A 23,398-nucleotide genomic window follows, 5' to 3' on the forward strand; every position below is an offset into this window, starting at 1 on the left:
ACATGGAAATAATAATCGTTAACACCACTATACTCATGGACTTAATTTAGAAATGATACCATTTTTCTCACTATTATATGATGTGTAAATATAATAGAATCCAAGTTTGTTGTTATAGTTTATATTTTATTTTAAACTTTCAACTGCTTATGGGTACACTATCATAATCAAACTATTTAGGAGTAGTTTAAACCAGTAAAATTGCTCTATCAAAATCACATACAAAACAATGTCAGGCTTTTTTTTTTTCCTTAATTAGTATCTGATTTTTCTGCAGAAATTAAAACCACCTGATGAGCTTCTCACCTAATGGTTGAAATTTGGATAAAAATTATATTTTAGATATGTACAGAAAATTTTAGTATCACATATCAAAATTGGAATTCAAAAAGAAGAAATATTTTTCATTGAAAATGTTATTTTACTGACATCATGGACTGTATTGTATTTCATCTATTTGTATAGGGATCCTCTCAGGTGTGAACTTCTTAGTATCAGGGACTTTATCTTATACCTCTTTGATGCCTGTGGTTTATTATACTCTCTGGAACACATAGATATGTACATAGTTAATGAATAAATTGTGAGTAGCTTGATAGGCATCCCATCCTGCTGATTTGGGCCTTGGAGTTCCTGGTAAGTTGCCTCTTCTCAGCCTCTGTGCTCACCCGGTATATGTGGGGTATGATGTAGCTGGAATGGACTTGATGCTGGAACAGGCTTAATGAAGTCCAGAGGGAAGACCTGTCAGCTCTTCTGCTAAGGCACCAGCACCCCAGGCAGTGTGCAGGGGAGCAGGATGTCGAAGACCCACGCGGCCTCTGGCTTGACCACACCTTGTCCGTGCAGATGCCACCGGCAACGCCCCGGCTCTCCTGCTCCCTCTCAAAGTCCAGGCTTTGAAGTGGGGTCAGGAGCTCCCAGGCAGGGGCTGACTTGGGCTGAGACTCCTGGGAGTAGCTGTGATCTCCATCTGCCGATGATGGGGAAAGGGACTTCCAGAAACTGCCAGCAACCTCCTTGGACTTGCTAGTCAGTCCCCCCAGGCCAGGCTCCGTGTCCCAGAAGACCCCAACCCAGTCCCAACCCACAGCCACAGAGGGCAGGTAGGCGGGCTCAGAGACCCTGTGAGTCAGGACAGGGTGACATGTGGTTCCAAAGGGCGGTGACGCCATTCCAGGAGGCCTGGGGACTGTGGGAGCTGATAGCTGCATCAGTCTCCTTGGAAGTAGAAGCCTTGCTGGAAGTGCAGACCTGGAAGCAAGTGGGAGCTCCATCCCCAGCAACAGGCCCCTGGGGCAAAGTTCCTGCGTGGCCCCTGGCAATGAATGCTGTTCCCGGCACAACGGCGATGTGCCCCGCGGAGCCCATCGCAGCTGCAGCCCCATGGTTGGAATCCTTCTTTCCTTTTAGTATATATTTTAATATTTCTTATCACCAGGGATTAGTTATCTATTGCTGCATAACAAATTACAATGGAGTTTCTTTGGGTCAGGAATTCTTTTCTTTCTTTTTTAATAAATTTATTTATTTTATTTTTATTTATTTCTAGCTGCGTTGCGTCTTTGTTGCTGCGTGCGAGCTTTCTCTAGTTGTGGCGAGTGGGGGCTACCCTTCGTTGCGGTGCACAGGCTTCTCATTGTAGTGGCTTCTCTTGTTGCGGAGCACGGGCTCTAGGGCACACGGGCTTCAGTAGTTGTGGCACACAGGCTCAGTAGTTGTGGCTTGCGGGCTATAGAGCGCAGGCTCAGTAGTTGCGGCTCACGGGCTTAGTTGCTCCGCAGCATGTGAGATCTTCCCGGACCCAGTCTGGAACCCATGTCCCCTGCGTTGGCAGGCGGATTCTTAACCACTGAGCCACCAGGGAAGCCCTGGGTCAGGAATCCTAAAAGAATTCATCTTACTATCTGCCCCAGGAAGTCTGGAAGACTTGACAGCTGGGGGCTGGAATCTTCGGATAGCTCTTGTACTTCAGAAACCCAAAGGCACTGAAACTTTTTGCTTTCTGCAGCTAATTAAACTCCAGGTAAGGAGAGATGTCAGTCTTCTTTTCTTATCAATGAAGCATAATATAATTGAGGTTCAGTCATGTTGTTGTAGCACGTATCACTGTTTTGTTCCTTTTTACTGTTGAAGAATTTTATTGTATGGATATGCCACGGTTTATCTATTCACCAAAAGATAGACATTTGAATTGTTCCCAGTTTGGGACTATACGCATAATATTTCCATGCACATATGCAGACAGGCTTTTTGTGGACATTCATTTCATTCTCTTGGGGAGAGACCTAGGAGTGGAGTTGTTGGCTTATAAGTTCACATTTAAGGTTTAAAGAAAATTCCAATGTATTTTCCAAAATGACTATGCAACTTTGTATTTCTGACAGTGATCCTTTCCATCAGCAATCCATTTTATTTCTCTCAGCTATGATTTGTGAATTTCAGTGTATAAGTCCTACCTTTATTTTGCTAAATTTATTCCTAAATATTTTATTATCTTTGATTCTATTGTGAATTGAATTTTTCTCAGTTCTGTGTCAGTTTCTTCTTTGCTAGTATATTAAGTATAAAATGGCCATTTTTTATATTGCTCTCTTATCCCACAGCCTTAATATACTTGATTTGATCTGTAAGTGTTTTGTGGATTCTCTAGGGTTTCCTACCTACAGGATCTTGTCATTTTTTGATAAAAATACGTTTTCTTTTCCATCTGAATACTTTTTAAATTTTTATTTTTATTTGTTTGCACTGGATAAACCCTTAAGTGCAATGGTCAATATGTGGTCAGAGCAGACATTCTTGCCATGTGCTCAATATTAAAGAGAAAATATTTAGTCTTTCACCATTGAGTATGATACTGGCTATAGTTTTCTTATAGATGGACTATGTCAGGTTGAAGATGTTGCCTTCTATTCATTATTTGTTGAGAATTTTTAATAAAATCATGAATGGATAAATTTTGTCAAATGCTAATGCTGAGTCTATTGAGATGGCTATGTGATTTTTTTGTTCTTTCTTCTGTTAATATGATATATCACATTGACTATTATTAGATGTTAAACTAACCTTTCATCCATAGGATAAATGCTATTTGGTCATTATACATTAGTTTTCTAATGAGCTTCTGGCATCAACTTGCTAATATTTTGTTAAGGAATTTTTGTACCTATTTTCATGAGTGATATTAGTACATGCTTTGGTTTTTTTCTGATGTTTTAAATTGACTTTTGGTATTAAGAAACAACAAATAAGCTGGTGTTTTCTCCTCTATTTTCTCTATTTTCTGAGAGGGTTTGCAAAGAATTGATATTATGTGGTCTATAAGTAGTTGATAGACTTTCTCAGTGAAGCCATGAGGGCATGACTTTTTCTTGGTGGGAAGATTTTTAATTACAGCTTAATTTTTTCCACTTGTTTTAGGTCTATTAAGATTTTCTCTTTAATTTTGCAGTCAGTTATGACAATTTATGTCTTCCTAAGAATCTGTCCAGTTCATCTATGTTAACTAAATTTTTGACATAAATTTATAATATTGTTTTATAATATGTATTTCACTTATGGTATTTCACTGCTCCTTTATTATTGATTTTCATAATTTCGCCTTAATCTTTTTTATTTTCTTAGTTTAAGCCGTACTTTAAAATACTACTAATAAGGCAGTTCTAATTCAAATTGACTCAAAAAGTTATCGGATTTGATTGAGATATCACCAAGGATAAAGAAAGAAGATCTAACAAAACATTCTTGAAGCCATGAGGGGCAAAAATAGAGTTAGTTATCGATTATTTTATCTGAGCCCAAAACTATTAATAAGCTAGTTATGCAATATAAGCAACATGGGTCAGTGATAATTGGAGTTTAAATGGCTTGACTACTAAGAACACAGCAATTAATTGTGTAAGATTTTAGTTATTTTACTTTCTAAGTATTCAATGATAACTAGTTTCTAATTTGGCAAAGATTCGGATAATAATGCTCATGCCAAATCAAGTTTAAACAAATTTCATCATTGCTGTTTCAAAGATTAGATGAGTCAGAAAGGAAATAAGTCATTCCTTTTTCACATCATTTAATGAATTATAAATGAAAACGTATATATATATATATATATATATCTTTAATAAATATATTACTTTGGGAAAAGATCAATTCTTACTTGAGTATAGTAGTTCTCAAACAGAAATGTTACTATGTACCCAGACAGATTTACAAATATAAGGTGACATTTTTAAACATTTAACTATAAAAAGTTTTACAAATATGCAGTAGAAGAGAGAATTACATAATGAAACCCATAAACCCATCACTCATTTTTGACAGTATGAATAGCTTGTCTTTGTTGTTATTATAGTTTTTCCTCTATTCTTGTTTGGGCATTTATTTTGTAATTTCCACAGTGATGACTAGTGACATTTAAAATTCAGTATTTCTACAAATCCTACAGTGCACAGGAAAATCTCACACAACAAAATATTTGTCTTAGCTAAAATACCAAAAGCACACCTTTGAGAAACACTTTTAATAATAAGATGTTACAATACTGATCATATTTTGATAGTACTCATTGGGACAGATGTTCAAATCTATATTGCAGATTTATATTTAAAACTACCAAAAGGGAATTTTTCATGGGTAAAAATAAGCTTGAATTAATAACTTATTTATACATTATAAAATTAAATCTGTACTATAAACATAACTTAAAATAAAACTATAATCCTGAGGGAAAAAAAACCACTTTCTTCTTCATATGTCCTTGGGACTTGTAAATTATGTACCAAGTAAAATAGGAAGTAGTGGCTGATTTGTACATTGTACAGAAGTTGAATAGGTTAATATATAATAGAGTTTAAGAGCATGGACTTGAAACTAGAACACTTGGCTTCAAAACCCATCTTATCACTTTTAACTTGGAATTTTTGGAAGAGTTACATTCCCCCTCTGTTCTTCAGAGTTCCATATACAATAAGCGATAATAATGGTCTCTATATTAGAGTTGCCTGTGAAACCTAAATGAGCTTACTTGTGAAATGTCTTAGAATATGGGTACATTATAAGTATTATGAAGTATTAGGCATTGATTTTGCTGTAGTTTTTGATAATTTACAGTTTGTTTAGGAAAGTGAACCTAATTTAACCAAACTGTTGATTTTATCTGTATTTCATGATATATGAATACTTAATATCAATAACAGAAGATGAGCTAGATCATCTCCACAAATTACAGTTGGTGATAAGAATAATGATAATTTACCAAAACGAATCTAACATTCTGTAGAACACTCATTTAATACAACAAACTTAAAAACTTATGAATTAGCACCTATTAATACCACGAGTTGAAGAAAGATTAAATAACTTGTGAAAACTGAACCAAACCTTTTCTACCAGATAAGATAATGCCATGTAACCAATATTAATTTTTGAATAAATAGATATTTTTTGCATCCTTCTCCAAGATGACCAATACACCTTCTATAAACACAACCCATATTACAAAATTACCATTTCTCTTCCCTTTATGTTATCTGTGCCTGTACTGGTACACAATGTTGGATTTCACTGTGTCATATATGAATATGTGGACATTTCTTAAGCTACGGCTGACGGTGCTTTTTATTTTTTTAGATAAATTTTAGCACAGCAGAATATTGTTGGCTTGTCAGAATCAGTCATGTGGTGAGATTTGTATGTATTCTTTACAAGCATCCAGATAGAGATCTATGAGAATACTAACATTATGAATCTTCAGTGACACTGCAGATGAAGAATCTAACACAATAACCAATCATTTAAAAAGGTCTGGTGGAATGAACATAATATTTGGATTTCCATAGTCCTGGGTTTGAATATTAACTCCCCGTCCCTCTAGATGTATGACTTTGGGCAAGATCCTTCGACAATTTGGGGCACTTTATCCATCTGTAAAACTTCATTAGGTAAAATAAATAAGTTGAAAGATGTGCATTATGTTATGCCTTATTAGTCTAATTATTTCTGGTTTTCTTCAGCAAATGACAGAGAGGCCGGTAATCTATCACAGGCTGGGGCTAAAAATTGTGATGGAATTTTGGCAGAGATAATTTTTCAAACTAAACCCTGTTTATTCTTTCCTTTCTTATCACCAGCAAGTAATTTCAGGGTGCATCGTAGTTTTCCACCATCTAGCTCTTACTTCTACTTCCTTAAATTTATTTTAATTTTCGTCTATGCAAAGCAATCTCTCCTTCATTCTTGGAGTTTATCATCCTTTTTTGGAGGAATCATTTTGAGAGAGTTATTTAAATATGTAGATGATACTACCCAATAAAGTTATAGACAAAACATAGAAAATCATATGTTTTATCCAGTGAAAAATATCACTATTAGTGAAGATTGATCCTGTGAACTAACCCTGGTATGATGGCTACACTTGTGATGAAATACCAGCTAAATGTTTGACCTTAACTTTGGTGTTGATTTTCAGGGATAAATACTGGTATAGTGCACTGCTGGTGCTCTGACAGCATGACATTGATAGCGCCAATATTCATCTTTTTTTTTATAATTAAAAAAAAATTATTTTTTACTGGAGTATATTTGATTAACAATGTTGTGTTAGTTTCAGGTGTACAGCAAAGTGATTCAGTTATACATATACATGTACCTATTCTTTTTCAAATTTTTTTCCCCTTTAGATTATTACAGAATATTGAGCAGAGGTCTCTGTGCTATACAGTAGGTCCTTGTTGGTTATCTGTTTTAAATATAGCAGTGTCTGCATGTAAATCCATCTTTTTATCATTTATATTTGGCACAATGCCTCAGCTTTCCATAAAGGAAAGTCCTTTGGATTCCATATGAATGCTGATTTTTTAAAATGTTAATGCTATTTACTATAAGAACAATAACTGATCAGATTTTGTAATCATCTTTTCTCCTTTTATGTTTTTAACAGGTAACCCATTATTAACCAGCAGAGTCAACATATTAATTAATGTCCTAGATGTCAATGAATTTCCTCCCGAAATATCTGTGCCATATGAGACAGCTGTGTGTGAAAATGCCAAACCAGGACAGGTATCTTATCAATATTGTTAACTGAGTGTATAAACACCCACTATATGCATGTGTTTTAGGTTATATGACCTTGCATGAATATACACACATGGATCTTATGTCTTCATAAAAGAAACCATAAAAGATAGTAAATTCTTTTGAATTAATGGTATGTTTTGGATGTGGAGTTAATACCACAGGGGATAAAGTGATGATGGCCTAGTGAATATTCTTTGTATAACTAAAAGTTCTAGGATTGCAGATTCTGTTGTTTTCCATTTGTATACTGTGGAATTTCTAAAGAACTTGTGACTCTAAATCCAGGAAGCAAGCAACTTTAGACTACATTCTTCTATAGTATTTCTTGCTTTGCTCACATGCTTTTATGAAAAGGTGCATAACAATTCTTAAGCCCTTGAAAAATGGAAAGCTTTCTCTGGTGGCCTTGAGTAGAGCATCTGGGTTATTCAAAATATCTGAATTACATTTTCTTATTACGTATTGCTCTGGAGGGAGGTTCTGGTGGGGAGAGGATATGAGGAAGGACCATATAGTTGATGAAAGTTGTTGTCAAAATCCTAGAGTTTATGTGGACAATGGTGGGTAGCTAGCCTTTTTCTACACTATTATAAATGAATGAGTGAATATATAATATGATATGATATAATATAATGTAATATAACATAATATAATATAATAGGAACCAGTCATGAGCAAATGGTAAGAGTGTGATATGAAACAAGAATATAATTAATCCAATATTGTATACCTAGGTTCCAAAAGAAAAATACATCAGTATGCTTTGCTTTGCTGTCTATTTCAATTACCTTTAAATAGCATAACTACTCATTTAAGTAAATTTGAAGTTTTAATTCTTACTTGAAGAAATATCTCAATATTTAAAACGGTATCTTTATTGAAAAAGGTCCTTTTTTAATATCTAGTATTTGTTTCAATTTGAATGTTTTCTACTGCTTCATAGAATATTTGTCCCATAGTTCTAATCCTGTGATGTTCACTAGTCTTATAGGTATTAAATTAATATTAAATACAAGTTAAAGTAAATGTTCTCATTCACACATGCCCCATTTCAAGTGCTCAGTAGCTGTATGAGACGAGTGGCTACCATTTTTATTAGTATAGATGTAGAGTATTTCCATCAGTACAGGAACTTCTAGTGGACCGTGCTGCTTTATTACGGCTTTTGATAATTTGGGGAAAGTATTAACTTTATTACAGTATGACTTAGTCATATTTTCCCAAGTGATAAATTTGGATCATTAATTTTGAATAGACACAGAAATAAATTTTTTAAAAGTTTTAATGCTTTATCACTTTAAATGCATCCAAAATTTACATGGGGTGAACCTAGTGCCTGATTTATTGTCTGAAATAGTAGATGCTGCATAAATGTCTACATAAATAAATAACCTGAATTGGTTGTTTGCAGAGTTATAAGAGGTTTACCAAAATTCTACAACTTAGCTATTCTCCACTTTTCAGAGCCTTCTACTGCCACCCCAAAAATCCAATCCTTTATTTTTAGGTAATTTAGGAACATTAATTATTTCACAGCAATCAGAATTTTGTAATGCACTAAGTGAAAGCCTTTTGGAAATAGAACTCTATTTAATGCTTCTATGTTTCTCCAGTAAATTTAAGAGTTTAAAAAGTTGGGAATAGTAGAAGTTATTAGAGATAACTTGATTTTCTTATATTTAGACAAAGTGGTAAGGAATCTGTGTGGACATTGGAAGCTCTTTTTTTCTAATAAATACCTGTTGGGTAGTCTTTGTCCTATTGGGCCACATTTCCATACAAAACATAACCCTGAAATGTCTGAAATGTAGTATATGAGCATTTTCTGCTTTTGACCGCAGCCATCCTAACCCTTGTCTAGAAACTATGCATAGGAACTATCTATCTCTTCTGGACTATAATTGAATATGCATGCATGTATATATGTACGTATGCCTTATTATCTATGTATCTATCTATGTGTCTATCTATCCATCTATCTGTATTCAAAAGAAGTAAGAGAAAAGAAAGATGATGCTATATAAATCAATAGTGATTTATATGATGAACCAATGAAGTACTGGAGTTGTTTAACTTAGGGCAATAACTCTCAAGTGTCAATTACAGATAAGTACCAGTTTATATCAAAAATTTCATCTCCGTATGCCGTTTTAAAGGATGTTTCTTCATTGTAAAGTTATGTTCTTGATAAGTTTTGATGTTAATTTAGTAAATAATTGTGCTAGTTGATAGCAAAGGCAAAACAAAACAGAACTTCACAAATTAATCCCCACATAATTTAAAGAAATTTTATGGGTGAGATATAGTAATCTGAGCACATGTGAAGGAAAGTTGAAGTTTTACAGGGTCTGTATAGTAATTATTTGACTAAATTGCCATATTTAGCCTTCGGTGTTGAATCCATGACAATTCTAAAGGCTAAATAGATCCTGTGTGACTGATTTACACTAAAATAGCGAACTGAATTTCTCATTAGAGGACCCATTGTCAAAATAAAAACTACTAGTACTGCACTAGACACTAGAAGCCCCAGTGTATACATTTGTGAGTTCCTGTGTGTTTCTGTGTGTGCCTACGAGCACACACAGCTGTATGGGAAGGTAGATCATAGTCATAAGACTGGGTTTCAACCATGGAATAAGAACAAAAAGGGATCAATAACTGACATGTTTAATGGCATCAATCTAAGAACACAGGATGCAGGCTTTGCCCACTGGGGAGCAGGATGTCATAGTTGAAATCTAAGGTCTTCCTCTGGCAAATTCAAACTTAGTCTAAGAGTGTGGTCACCTGAGCAGCACACTGCTTTTATCCTCTTTGGCACACACTTCCTGAAATTCTTCCTGATGCAAAACCATTGGATATGTTAATAAATACCTCAAAGCCATTCTGATTTGCTTACATATATAGTGAATTATCAGTTTCATAGTTTGGCTCTTGGAAGTTAACCTCCAAATTCTTAAGGGCATCTCATTGATGTATCAGAATTTTAACTACTTAGATTACACACTTATGGGAACAATTTAGGAAAAATTTTGAAACAAGTTTGGTCATACTTACTTCTTCAGAAAAAATATTCTATGAAAACACAATTTGTATCTTATCCACTGCGGGAAAAGAAACATAACAACAAAAACAGATCTACATCCTGTGTATCTCTTTCTCATCATTTTACTTAGTTATGAAAATAAAACTCGTTCTCACAAACATAAAGATACTAAAATTTTGCTTTTCAAGGACTTTTAAATAATCAGGTTAGAAAGCATTTATTTCATGTAATTTAAAATGCAAGCAAGAACATTTTAATTTTATTTTGCTTATTAGTGAGAATTTTCAATGTCATTAACCTTTTTAGTTATGTAGATATCGATTTGGAAGTAGCCCATACCCTATACTTGTACCTGCCATTATTAACTGTAAATATTTAGCTATTTGTTTATAAAAATATTTGTAAATAATTGGCCTACTGATATGAATTCGAAAAATGTCATTTCTGTTTACTTGCATGTTTCATTAAAAAAACTTATTAGCCTGGTGTGTAGAGTTCCCTTTGAAACTGATGACTGATTTCAAGTCTCATCTCAACTTTGTTTCAGATAATTCAGATAGTCAGCGCTGCAGACCGAGATCTTTCACCTGCTGGGCAGCAATTCTCCTTTAAATTATCACCTGAAGCTGCCATCAAACCAAATTTTACAGTTCGGGACTTCAGAAGTAAGTTTAACCACATAAAAATTTACCTTTTATCATGCAACTTTGTAAAAGGACACAAATGTAGAAATCCATGCTCTTCCTAAAAGCACTCAAGCTCATAAAAATATAGAAATCCATATATAAGAAATAGAAAATTTTATGGCTAGCAGTAAGCTAAATGTTAACCTATATAGACTATATCTAATGAGGCAAATTACTTCCATTTATAATGTGGACATTCCCTTAATGAGTCAAACAAACAATAGGCTATCTGGGAAATTGAATACTTTTCATGTTTTAAATATATCATTTGTTCTACATGCACTGCTTGTACCTACAAGTAACTGTTTTTTTGAATAACACATGGTATGGCGCAGGTCAAGAATACAGTCTTTGTAATGAGAATGATATAGGTTTTCACTCCCACTGCATTACTACCTAATGGCAGATTATCGATATATTAAATTATACTAAAGAATTTCAACCTCATAGTTAAAATAAATTAACCTCATGGTTTAAATAAAATAGTGTATGCAAATCCTTTAACACAATGCCTAAAACCTATTACCTTTAAGGTAATTTTAGCTACCACCTCTGCCATCATAACTACACTTACATTTCTACCACCACTGCTACTACCATCACTATCACTAATACTAATATTATCACATCTGCTGCTACTACAATCTACAAAAATATAAAGGACACTGGATTAGATATAATAAGGCTAAGTACTGATCAGTTGCTCTGACTTTATTTGTTCTGTGACTTTGGATATTTTATCTCTTCTAAGTTTCTGTAGACATAATATAGGGAATAAAAACTCCTGAGTTCATAATATTGGGTAGAAAAAAGCTAATTCTTGCTAGATTCTATGCTTATGGAACAAATGAACAAGTGATAAGATGGATGATATAATGATGGTGATGATTGATAGGAATCAAAGGATGCTTTGAGAAAGTTAAAGTTAGTTTTCTTCAAATACTTGGGGGAAGGAAATTAGAGTCACAGAAGGAAATTCAATAAGATTTACGCCATCTAATAACGTAATGTGAGGAATGGCTGGGAATGAAACAAGGTCCCAATTATGAAAGGCCTAATAGGTAGGGATACCACATGTTTTATCATGAAAACTGGAGTATGTTTGAGAATAACAGTGGACAGTGTTTGTAATTTTAATTAGAGCAGCACACCTAGAATAGGGCTGTCCAAGTCAAACTGGACCATACGGTCAACCTGTCTACAAGTCATTTAAAGAGTGTATAACTTAAATCCAATGACCTGAGAAGTCTTTGAAAGGTTTACACAAGAGTTTAACATATTCAGATTGGCACTTTAGCAAATCAGTCTGGATGCAGTTTGGAAAAGACAATAGAAGGATACAAGACTACTTCTGATACTATTGTAGAAAATGGATGAGAGAATCTTGGATTAGGATAATCCAATGGATTAAGGTAATGGCTGTGAGGATAGAGGTGAGTGGTTGGAGATAGAATACATAGAGCTTCATTCTAGATCTCCTAGATTCCGTATGTAAATATGATGAAGAAGAAGACTAATAAGACTTCTAGATCATTGGCTTGGGTAACTAAGTAGATGGTCACATCATTCAGGAATGAAAGTATTGACTATTTTCCACCATTTTATCTTTGCTGGAGAATCTATATATGATTAATCATAATAATATGAATCAGATCATCTTGCCTCAAAGTATAGTATTTTGTCACGATCTGAACATGTATTTGCCACTCATGCCATTTACCATAGCCCCTGTTTTATCTTGATATATTTTAAGTGTAATTTTAAGTTTTTTTGTTTAAATGGATAGACACTTTTTTTCACCTTTTTTTTTTCTTGTGAGAACATTTAAGTTCTATTCTTTTAGCAAATTTCAATTATACTGTGCAGTGTTATCAATTACAGTCACCATGCTATATGTCAGATCCTCAGACTTTATTCATCTTATAGCTGATAGTTTGTACCCTTTTATCAACCTCTCCCTATTTCTCCCACCCCCAGGCCCTGGCAACCATTTTTCTACTTTCTATTTCTATGAGTTCTGCTTTTTTTTTTTTCTTACATTCCGCATATAAGAGTTACCATGCAGTATTTGTCTTTGTCTGGTCTATTTCACTAGCATAATACCCTCCAGCTTCATCCATGTAGTCACAAATGGCAGGGTTTCCTTCTTTCTTATGGCTGAATAATATTCCATTGTGTGTATATACAATATATATCGCATTTTCTTTATCTGTCAATCGATGGAAACCATTTTACGTGTGACAATGAGGTTTAATATGTCTTTTTTCTTCCCACCATGGACAGCATAATGAATTCTATATGGTCACATATCAATAATAATACTGGGTTGAAACTAAATCTTTAATAAAGGGGAGACTGCCTTTTGACATACCATGTTCAAGAATATCAAACCCTTAGCTCCCTAAGTGCAAATACACCGGAGTCTCTGACTTCCTATTTCTATTAATCACCTTCACCCAGGTTTCAGGCTTTAATCCTTGACTGTTCCTTTCCCCAGACTCAAGTATACAACCATCAATGGCTGAAGATTTCAATATTGATTCAACTAGTCCCCATTTTTCTATTCCTACCGTCAACACAAGTGCCTAACACCACTGACTCTTAGTGGGAATATTATAATAGACATTTGGCAGGTTTATATTTTGTTTCTCAATTTAAAAATATCCTCTGTGTAATGACAAATTGATATTCCCCTGCCAAATTCTATCTTATCACATAAACTTTTCTCAGTTTTGTGCTTCCTACTGAAATGGGTATAGAGAAGGTGCTTAATTTTTCATTGTTGAAATTAGAATCTACAAATAGAATGAATGGAATATTACTGATATAGTAACATTTTTCTGACATACTTGTATTTTAATGAGTACTATATCTTTCTAAAATTATTTTACCTGATTCCAAAGTGGGTATCATGTATGGCTACAGTGGACTAAATATTAGTACATTTCTAAAAAACAGCAAAATGTTTCTGGGAGTGACTTCAATAGACTCAAAAAATGAAATAGTGTTATGAATAAAACAAAAATTCCACTTTTCTGTACAGAAATAAAAGAAGTAAAGAACAAGTGCATGCAAAATAACACTTTCAATAGAAATATTAGTTGTACTAATATAAAATTTTAAATTCTTATTGCCTTGGATTATTCCAAGTAAAGGTTGTATCGTTCATTGTATCAAAATTAAAATGAAGTACTTTTGTGATTATATTAAAGTGATGATTATTATAATTCATGATATTTAAAAATTTTAATGAATCGATGTTTTTCACACATTTTATTTTCCTTTCCATGTTTCTTATGCTGTTTTGCAAAAGTGAAAAAAACATATATATATATTCACACATATACATATATATGTATTATAGATATGGATTAGGGAAAAATCAAAAATCAAGCTTTATCTGTTATATTATATTGATATTTGTCAATTTTAAAGAACAGGTTCTTAGGTAAGATGTTATACTGACTCATCCTTTGTAATCTTGGCTCTTCTAATCATGTAAGAAAACATCTGCTGAAGTATTTTTTCTCTGTGAGATTTTGATGTCATAAAAAATAGTCTGTCAACACAACATACTCTTGTCTTGTAAACAATTTTCTATTCTTTCTGAATAGAAAATTTAATTCGTACACCAGACAAGATTAATGTTTCTTCTTTTCCTAAGGATTGTTTTGAATACATTTGATTACATTTTGGCAGCTTTCATAATGATAAAAGAAAGAATTAAAATATGGATGTATTTTGCTGACTCAAGAAGGGCTTCCTACTGTTTAACAGATACCAACTTGAAGATCTGAAGTGATGCTCATGGTAACCATCTTATCATAAATGTCATGTTTTGTAGACAACACAGCTGGCATTGAAACCCGAAGAAATGGATACAGCCGCAGGCAGCAAGAGTTGTATTTCCTCCCTGTTGTAATAGAAGACAGCAGTTATCCTGTCCAGAGCAGCACAAACACAATGACTATTCGAGTTTGTAGATGTGACTCTGATGGTACCATCCTGTCTTGTAACGTGGAAGCAATTTTTCTTCCTGTAGGACTTAGCACCGGGGCTTTGATTGCAATCCTACTGTGCATTATTATACTCTTAGGTTGGTTTCAATATTAATCACATATTCTCCCTCTCTCTCTCCCCCTCCCTTCTTTGTGTATCTCACTCCTCATTTTAGCATGTAAATCAGTTTTTCTTCATTGAGATGCTACATTTGGATAGAAGGAAGACTATCTATCTATACTGAATTATATAATTATTATTAAAGTTAATTATATTATGAGTGTTAATTTTCTTTTTTATTCCACATGGAAATATACCAATAGAAATAAATCAATAACATCATCAAAAATATAAAAGTATGTTCAAGCCCTAGGGAATTTTGAAGTAATAACAGTTTGTGGCACTTGCTGCGATGAACTTTTTCATGACAAATATCTCATTTGCAGCAACGGTTTTAAATTCATTTTTTACATCCTAGTAATTATTGCTGCCTAATAAAGTGTTGTATAACCTTTAAAATTATACTAGATGAACAGTAGTTGTCAAGTGCCAGTTTGATAAAGAAATAAAGAAAATAGAAAGAACAGGAAAGAAGTAGAAGGTAAAAGCACCTCCAAATTTTTTTTCCTGTCTAAAGTGCTGGCCAGACACAATTCTTATTCCACTTTTCTCAGATCTCCTCACATCAAAAACTCTAACCATTCCCACTAGAACAGAACAGAACACAGTGAAATATCAAGAAGTGCAGCAAAGGGAAAGGATTGAAGTAAATGTATTCTGTAACATCTCTGTGAGAATGAAAACCTACTTTAGGGGCTTCCCTCTTCCATCAGCTCTGTTCAGCTGACTGTATTTCATTTATTCATTCGCTGCCAGATTCACAAAAGCAAAGACAGATTTTCTATTTTTCTAAGCATTCCTTTAAATTAAAATTGCAACAGAAGTACAGTTGGGCACTGTGGGATCAGCTTATATATTCATGTTTATTATTTAACCAAAATATTCTGACAAATGCACATACCTACCTTTATCTCTAGGATAGAAAATAGAATTTTAAAAACTTACTAGGGTGTAAAGCATGGTACAAGGCATTATATACTAATTTGTGAAGAACATTCTGTGAGTCAGAAGCTCATTTTGGTTTGGAGGGTAGAGTTCTGGTCCAATTTGCATGATGCAGATATTAATTCCACGCAAATAACCTTGATGTGTAGAACAAAGTATTCTTTATGTCCTTAAAATTTAGAATTATAAATTATATCTGACATCTGTTTGTGCTGATGATATAAACCCCTTTAAAAGGGAAGATGCAAAATAGTGTTCTCACACCTGAAGTTGAGCAAGATCAATTAGGTGTTTAACTTCGAAACAAGCGCTTCTTTTTCATACTCTTGGGGGCTGTCTGAGTCCCAGAGTATTTCCGTCTCCACCTAGCATGATTTGGCATAGTCTGGATGCTGGTCTTTGTCCTCTTTGGCCCTCTTACAGTGTAACAATTCGTGTTGCTTAGGTTAGCATTATCACATACTGTCATCTGCCACTCATTCATCCAAACATTTACCAAGTGTCCACCCTGCTCCTAGTTGTGGATTGCTAGTACCCAGCTGCGAATGTTGACACTCTTAGTCTTGCCATGGGGTCTGCTTACAAATCCATCTGTTCTTTGATCTCCTTAGCCAATCTCATACCCCTTTAGATATTCCAGTAGATTCTTAGCCATTTTAATGTCTTTTTTAGGGTGAGAGGTAGCATGAGAATCTTGTGGTGCTTGGGAACTTCTATTTGACCCTCAAGCACATCTAACTAGTCTCTTTCTCAGCCATAGATACTCTAAAGCCATTTTATACATATGCAGGGTTTCTCTGTGAGGTTTACAGTCTCTCACACACTCTCTGGGTGAACAAATAATAGTGCTTTTAGTTCTGAGATTTGCCTAAAGCCTGGAAGGAGTGCAGAGTGCTAAACATCTCTGCAAGGCCCATTGTACAGAAGCTCTACCTATATCTCCTCTGTCTTCCTCCTTAATTTTGGAAGAAGAGGGAATAAATGGGCTTTTATCATCATGCAGTCTCCTACTTTCTAATCCTATGACAAGAGTCTTTCTTCCAGACTCTGTTATGGTAAATCAAACACTTTGGCTTTCAATCTATTGCCACCACTATGGAGGAGAGGGGGGGAGTATTATGCCGGGCAAAGTTGAGCACTGACTTCATGGTGTGAATCTGTGCTTATTTACTCCCAGAAAAAAATAAACACTGTTGATGTAATGATGGCTGTGAGTTAATGGGGAACAAAGAGATATTCAATAATGAGGGTCTATAAATTAACTATTTCAAAATATTATCTTGCTTCAAGAAGGTAACCTGAATACTAGACTTTTGGTTTGGAAAATATCTCAATATGGTAGGACACAGAAATGTAAATAATTTGTGGTCTTAGCTGACATAATTTGAAAAGCTAAGGCCCTTATATTCTATATTCTCTCTCTCTCTTTCTTGTTTATTGCATTTAAAAGTGTCACGTAATTTGTGTTTATTTCATTATAAATACAGTAATGTTAACAACTGAGAAATATAGGTATGAATAATATCTAAGTGTTAGCTATGGGCAAACAATATTCAAGTTTTATTACTTCAATACTATACAGTTCTCTGTATGATTGGAACAACCATTCTTTTCTTTCTTTTTAAATTTTGTAACGCACACTTTTTACATGACACTGAGATATTTAAATACAATGCATGTTAAATATAAGGCTACAATTGTTTGATTTTTGTGAATAATTTTGCTATGGTTTCATATTAGCTACAATTTCAAAATGAAGTTGAATTTAAACAATGAAAAAAAGTCAACATAGATATGATCCTTATAGATTACAGTATGTTTACTTTGAAAATAATAGGGTACCATTAAAAACACTCAGCCAGCCCTGATCAATTTTATTTTTTATGGAGAGATGGGCTGACATATTCTCATATCGCAATTTTTGTCTTGTTCTAGCCATAGTTGTGCTGTATGTAGCTCTGCGAAGGCAGAAGAAGAAAGACACCCTGATGACCTCTAAAGAAGACATCAGAGACAATGTTATCCATTATGATGATGAAGGAGGTGGGGAGGAGGACACCCAGGCTTTCGACATTGGTGCTCTGAGAAACCCAAAAGTGATTGAAGATAACAAAATTCGCAGGGATATAAAACCAGACTCTCTCTGTTTGCCTCGTCAGAGACCACCAGTGGAAGATAACGAAGACATAAGGGAGTTCATTAATCAAAGGCTACAGGAAAATGATGTGGACCCCACCGCCCCACCATACGATTCATTGGCGACATATGCCTATGAAGGCGATGGATCAGTAGCCGACTCTCTTAGTTCCATAGAGTCTCTGACCATGGAAGCGGACCAGGACTATACCTATCTAACAGACTGGGGACCGCACTTTAAAGTCTTGGCAGACATGTTTGGTGAAGAAGAGAGTCATAACACTGATAAAGTCACTTAAGGGAGAAGCAAAGGCTAAAACACAACCAACAAAAGAAATTTAAGAGAAAGGAACATAAATAGAAATCACACTTCTACACACACACCACACACACACACACACACACACACAAACACACATACCAGGCTTTCTAGGACAAGATTCCTTTGATTATTTGGTTTCTAGCAAGTTGCTATATTTATCATATTGTCAGTTTTGGTTTACTCTGCCAACACAAGGTAATTCCTAAAATGTGTACTTGCTTGGTTTTGTTCTGTTATTTTGGAAACACACTGAGACAAGCTCAGGCCTATTAAATACAATTTACTGACGTGACAACCTAGAACGAAGATAGCTATGTGGCATCACGGTGGAAGAGTGTTAGATTTTTCTTAATTCCACTAAAGTGCCTATTGAAACTCTTATCATTTAAAGTCGTGTAGAGAACACTCTGCTGTGATGGCTTTGCGGGATTCAGACACAGAGGACATAAAACAAAGACACTGTCTTTATGTCAAGGAGCAATAGCAACACGCAGACTTCTCATTCCTTTTAAGGAAAAAAGAAGAATACTTTCTGAACTCCATCTTCTTATAATTAAAATGCTCTTTTTTTTTCTTTTTTAAACTGTATGCCAAAACACATTTGTTTTTCCTACCCTCTGAGAAAAGTGAAATAAATGCGATAATATCAAATTCAATATGTAAATCCCAAATTTTAAAAGCAATGTTTGATCTTAATATTGGTTCCTATTAAAGGTGTTCATGAAAATATTCATTGTTTTCCAAAGAAATAAAATTTTTAAAAAGAAAATTTTAAAAAATCCTCTTTATAAAGAGAGGCCTCAGGGCTGAAGCTCCAAATTAAAATAAATATTAGTTTTGTTTTAATATTGTGCCGGAGTGTGGAAGGGTGGAAGGTTGGTTTTAGCAAATCACCAGATCATTGCAGTCTTCAGTCATAGATAAAATTTAAGTTGTGTTTTCATGAAACATTTTTTTGGGAAAAAAATGTCATTGATTTAAACAGGGGAAGAGAAATTGATATACAGCTTCTCAGAGTTTCTTACAGTCTAGTGATTCTTTCATGAACAAAGAAAATAAAATATTTATCAAATAATACAGAATGGATTTATAGCATGTCTAAAAATATTTATTAAGCAGTACCAAACAAATGAAAGATCAGGGACTTCAGAAAATTCAAACCAAATACTAACTCTTAAAGTGAACACAAATGCAAAATCTGGTAGTTGATTTATTTTATTAACATGGATTTCAACTTTGTGAATATCGTTATTATATTGGAGCTCAGAGTGGCTTCTTTACGCATCATCTACAATAATTCTAATATAAACAATACCATAAACCTCCTCTGTAAAAACTTTTACTTTTTAATTTGATGAGATTTCTAATACTAGAAATACTAGATTTTATAAGCAGACAGGTAAGCTGCACTCATTACATTACTTTTAAATGAACTTTACACTATCTAGAAATACACTTAACAAAACAGGTAACTAACTATAAGGTAATAATATATTTTCTTAATATTATAAATATACAAGTGACTACTGAAATATTAAAACAATATATAGGAAAAATAAAAGTTATTTATAGATCCATTCTGCAGACATCATCAATACCTGTGTTTATGAAATATTTATAATTATATTTGTATTGCAAAGTGTGAAAGCAAAAATTCACACATGGGGAAAACAGTTAGAAATATAAATAATATAGGCAAATTATATTCAGTCCTATTTATTATTAAATGCTTACTTCAAAATATATAACTGATAATTATGTTGCGGCAATTAGGCCATTTGAATCTGCATTTCCCAACGCTCTTTTTATGTCTCATAATTGCAGATTCTCCTTGTCATCCTTACCAAGAACAACTGTTGAATTCCTTTTCCTCCTCTCAGGACTTCGACTTCACCTTTGTCTCATCCCTGGGAACTTCAATAGAATCTTGATGTAGTGTGATAATTTGCAGTATAATTTGCTTTGGGAAATATTTATGTAATTTTTAAAAAGCTGGCGATGTCATAACCACTCTGGAGCAAAAATTAAGTCAACATCTAGGTTTTCCCCAGCAATATGACTGGGTATGTCATGATGTGAGGCCCTTTGAAGAAGGTTAATATGCAAATCACTTCCAGCTGACCAAATGATTCTTGTCAGGAATTACTGCATGTTGCACCTTGCTAGAGAATCTGAGTGCCTCTGCATGCATTCACTTATCAGAAGCAATGACAGCACAAAGAAAACTTGGGAGGGGCAGGTCATTTCAAACCACACAGCTGAGATACTAAGCAAGTACATGAAATTGGTGGATCTTACTTTCTCCACACTAATCAGCTTTTTTCAGTACCTCTATCTTTTATGTTTGTTACACCACTGCATTAGTTTGTTATGGCTGCCATAACAAAGCACCACCAGAGTGGGTGGCTTAAAAAAACAGAAATTTATTTCCTTGCAGTTCTGGAATCTAGAAGTCTAAGATAAGAGTCTGCAGAGTTGGTTTCTTCCAAGGGCCTCTGTCCTTGGCTTGTCCATGGCTCTCATTTCTCCATGTCTTCACGTGGTCTTTCCCCTGGGCTAATTCCTCTTCTTCTAAGGGCACCAATCATACTGAGCCCACTCATATGACCTCTTTTTATCTTAATTAGCTATTTAAAGGCCCTATCTCCAAATATAGTCATATTCTGAGGTACTGATGGTCAAGACTTCAAAATATGAATTTTAGGGGACACAATTCAGCCCATAACAACCACACAGATGTTAACAGAAAAAAAAAAAACAAAAAAGTGTTTGATTTACATCAAACAAACAAACAATGTGAAAAAAACAAAACAAAGCAAAACAAAAACCATGAATGGAAATAATTTCATGTACAACGGGAAACCACAAAAGTGACAAGGTGAAAAGAGGTCTTTTGGTGCTCACATATTGGAAATATTATGGGATATCTTTCACACTACTGAAAGCAGTAGGCCTAATACTTCAATACTTATAAATAACTTGAGATTCTTTTTTATTTATAACATCACAGTAACTGGCCTTCATTCAAGAGTTAAGCAATATAAAAATTCCTTAGAATTTACATGGGGGATTTTGACTATTCATAATAATCATGCATAACTTTTTAATTACGTTGCATGTTTACCTTTACAGAAATATATGTGGACATATTCTATGTAGCATATGTATGTTATATGTTTTTTAAAAATGTAACTTTTGTGTTCAAAGAAGTATTAGATCAACACAAAAGAGTGAACTAGTGGTGTGATACACTAGAAATAATCTAAAATTGCTTTTATACCAAATTCTATCACTAACTGGAAACGTTGTTTGGAGCCAGCACCTTAACCTTCCTGTCATCTATTCTCTTTGGTAAAATGAATCTGTTGCTCTTGGTGTTATCTAAGTTTCCTCTGAAATTTATTGACTCTTAAGTTCTAGTTACATTCACATGAAGTCCATTAATTCATTTACATATTGATTACATAAAATTATGAGAATCATAGAGATCTTTAAAACAAAATATAAATCACAAAATTCTTTGAAGTATGGATGTGATTGATTACACATTGACACACCACGTTCCACATCAGGAGAGCCAGACAAATACTTCTTACGTAAAAACTGTCAAAATTCTTCATCAAGATGGAATGGTAGAGAAGTGCATAGGAAGAGAGAGAAAGAAATGTTAAAAATAGAGCCCTAATCTTGAGCCAAAGAGGAAAAGCAAGTGATATGAAGAAAACGTTAGAAGGGATGTGTTATTCCTTATCTTTAGGAGGAGGACATTTTAGAAGTCCTTGGAAAAGTTTCAGTAACTGTTGTATTAAAACAGGAATTCCTAAAAGCAGATGTAAATATGCAGTTACTATATTTGAAGTGAGTCCCAAAATATGGCGAGGTCTGAAAAGAATTAATAAAATGTCAGTAAAAACATCAGTTTACTTCCTAAGAAAAGAGTAGGAGGGAGATAATTTTGTAAATGTCTCCATGTTTGAAAATTTCTCTTGCCTCCTCATCTGATGTACAGTTTAGCTAAGTACACAATTACCACTTGGAATTATTTTTCCAAGAATCTGATCATTTCTTCTCTTACATCCATTGTTACAAAACAGTATACACACATATACACACATACATATGCAATTAAATGTTTGATAATTCCAATTTGCAGCAAGTTTTGGATTGTCACTTAATTCTTTTATTCAAGTCCCTTATATTTCTTAGTGTAATGGATTTTCATAACTATCAGTCAGTCACTAAATTTTTCAAAAAGGAGTTAAACTTTATTAGGAATTTTTTTTAATTGCCCCCACTTTAAGATGAATAAATAGAAGGTAGAGTGTCCAAACAACTTGTGCAGAACCAATAAATAATAAACTAATAGATGGCAAAGCCCTTCAATTGTGAAGAGTTTGAGTACATTTATTTTTCAACTTCCTTTCTGGGTTCTTCCCATAATTTTTCCAACTTCTACACTGTTATATATTACATTGCAACAACGAGTGTAATTAATGCAAACTCCTGGGAATTCCGGGTCATACTACAACATAATACGGTACTTCCTTAAAAGAGAAAATAATCTAAACATCATTGATTCTGATATCAGTATCTTAGCCAGTAAGCAAGATTTTAAGACACAGCAGTTGCCTACAAGACAAATACAAACTTGATTATACAACTGAAAATACTGATCTCCATATTACCAAGAATCAATGAATTTGAAACTATATCAGTTGCACTTTCTTTTAAACATTCACATTAATGATGTATATATATTATCCTGACCTTAACTCTCCTGAATTTTCAATCCAATTATGTCTATTTCCCCTTCTTTTTAACTTCCCATGGGTACAAATATACTTTAGCCCTTATTATCACTTAAATCTCCAATTTCTAAGTTCAATTTACTTATCTTATGTCTCTCTCAATCCATCATCCACTGAATATGGTATTTGCCATGATTGAAATTTCCAATATGTTGCCACCAAAAATTACCTGAGACAAACAATTCTCCCGTTCTCCTCTTCTGCTCTGTCAGCATTTTTTAAAATGTGACAACAGTAATAAAAGAGCTACTCATCA

The 23,398-nt window shown here is 33.9% G+C and overlaps 1 protein-coding gene and 1 long non-coding RNA gene across 6 annotated transcripts in view; one reads left to right on the forward strand and one right to left on the reverse strand.

Annotated features, from left to right (window-relative positions):
* The window catches only part of CDH12 (cadherin 12), a 998,421-nt gene extending 976,787 nt beyond the window's left edge, over positions 1 to 21,634 (forward strand). For all 5 annotated transcript variants that reach the window (XM_082453738.1, XM_082453737.1, XM_082453739.1 and 2 more), the window contains 4 exons: positions 6,938 to 7,059; positions 10,674 to 10,791; positions 14,657 to 14,908; positions 17,812 to 21,634. In XM_082453738.1, the coding sequence (XP_082309864.1) occupies positions 6,938 to 7,059; positions 10,674 to 10,791; positions 14,657 to 14,908; positions 17,812 to 18,311 (992 nt within the window). In that variant the 3' untranslated portion in view covers positions 18,312 to 21,634. The remainder of the gene's footprint in view (positions 1 to 6,937; positions 7,060 to 10,673; positions 10,792 to 14,656; positions 14,909 to 17,811) is intronic.
* LOC309656873 overlaps positions 1 to 23,398 on the reverse strand; it is a 1,296,162-nt gene that overhangs the window by 594,761 nt on the left and 678,003 nt on the right. The gene's annotated exons all lie outside the window — the stretch shown is intronic.

The sequence above is a fragment of the Balaenoptera physalus genome, assembly GCF_965194825.1.
Source record: "Balaenoptera physalus genome assembly, chromosome: 3".
Classification (NCBI taxonomy): domain Eukaryota; kingdom Metazoa; phylum Chordata; class Mammalia; order Artiodactyla; family Balaenopteridae; genus Balaenoptera; species Balaenoptera physalus.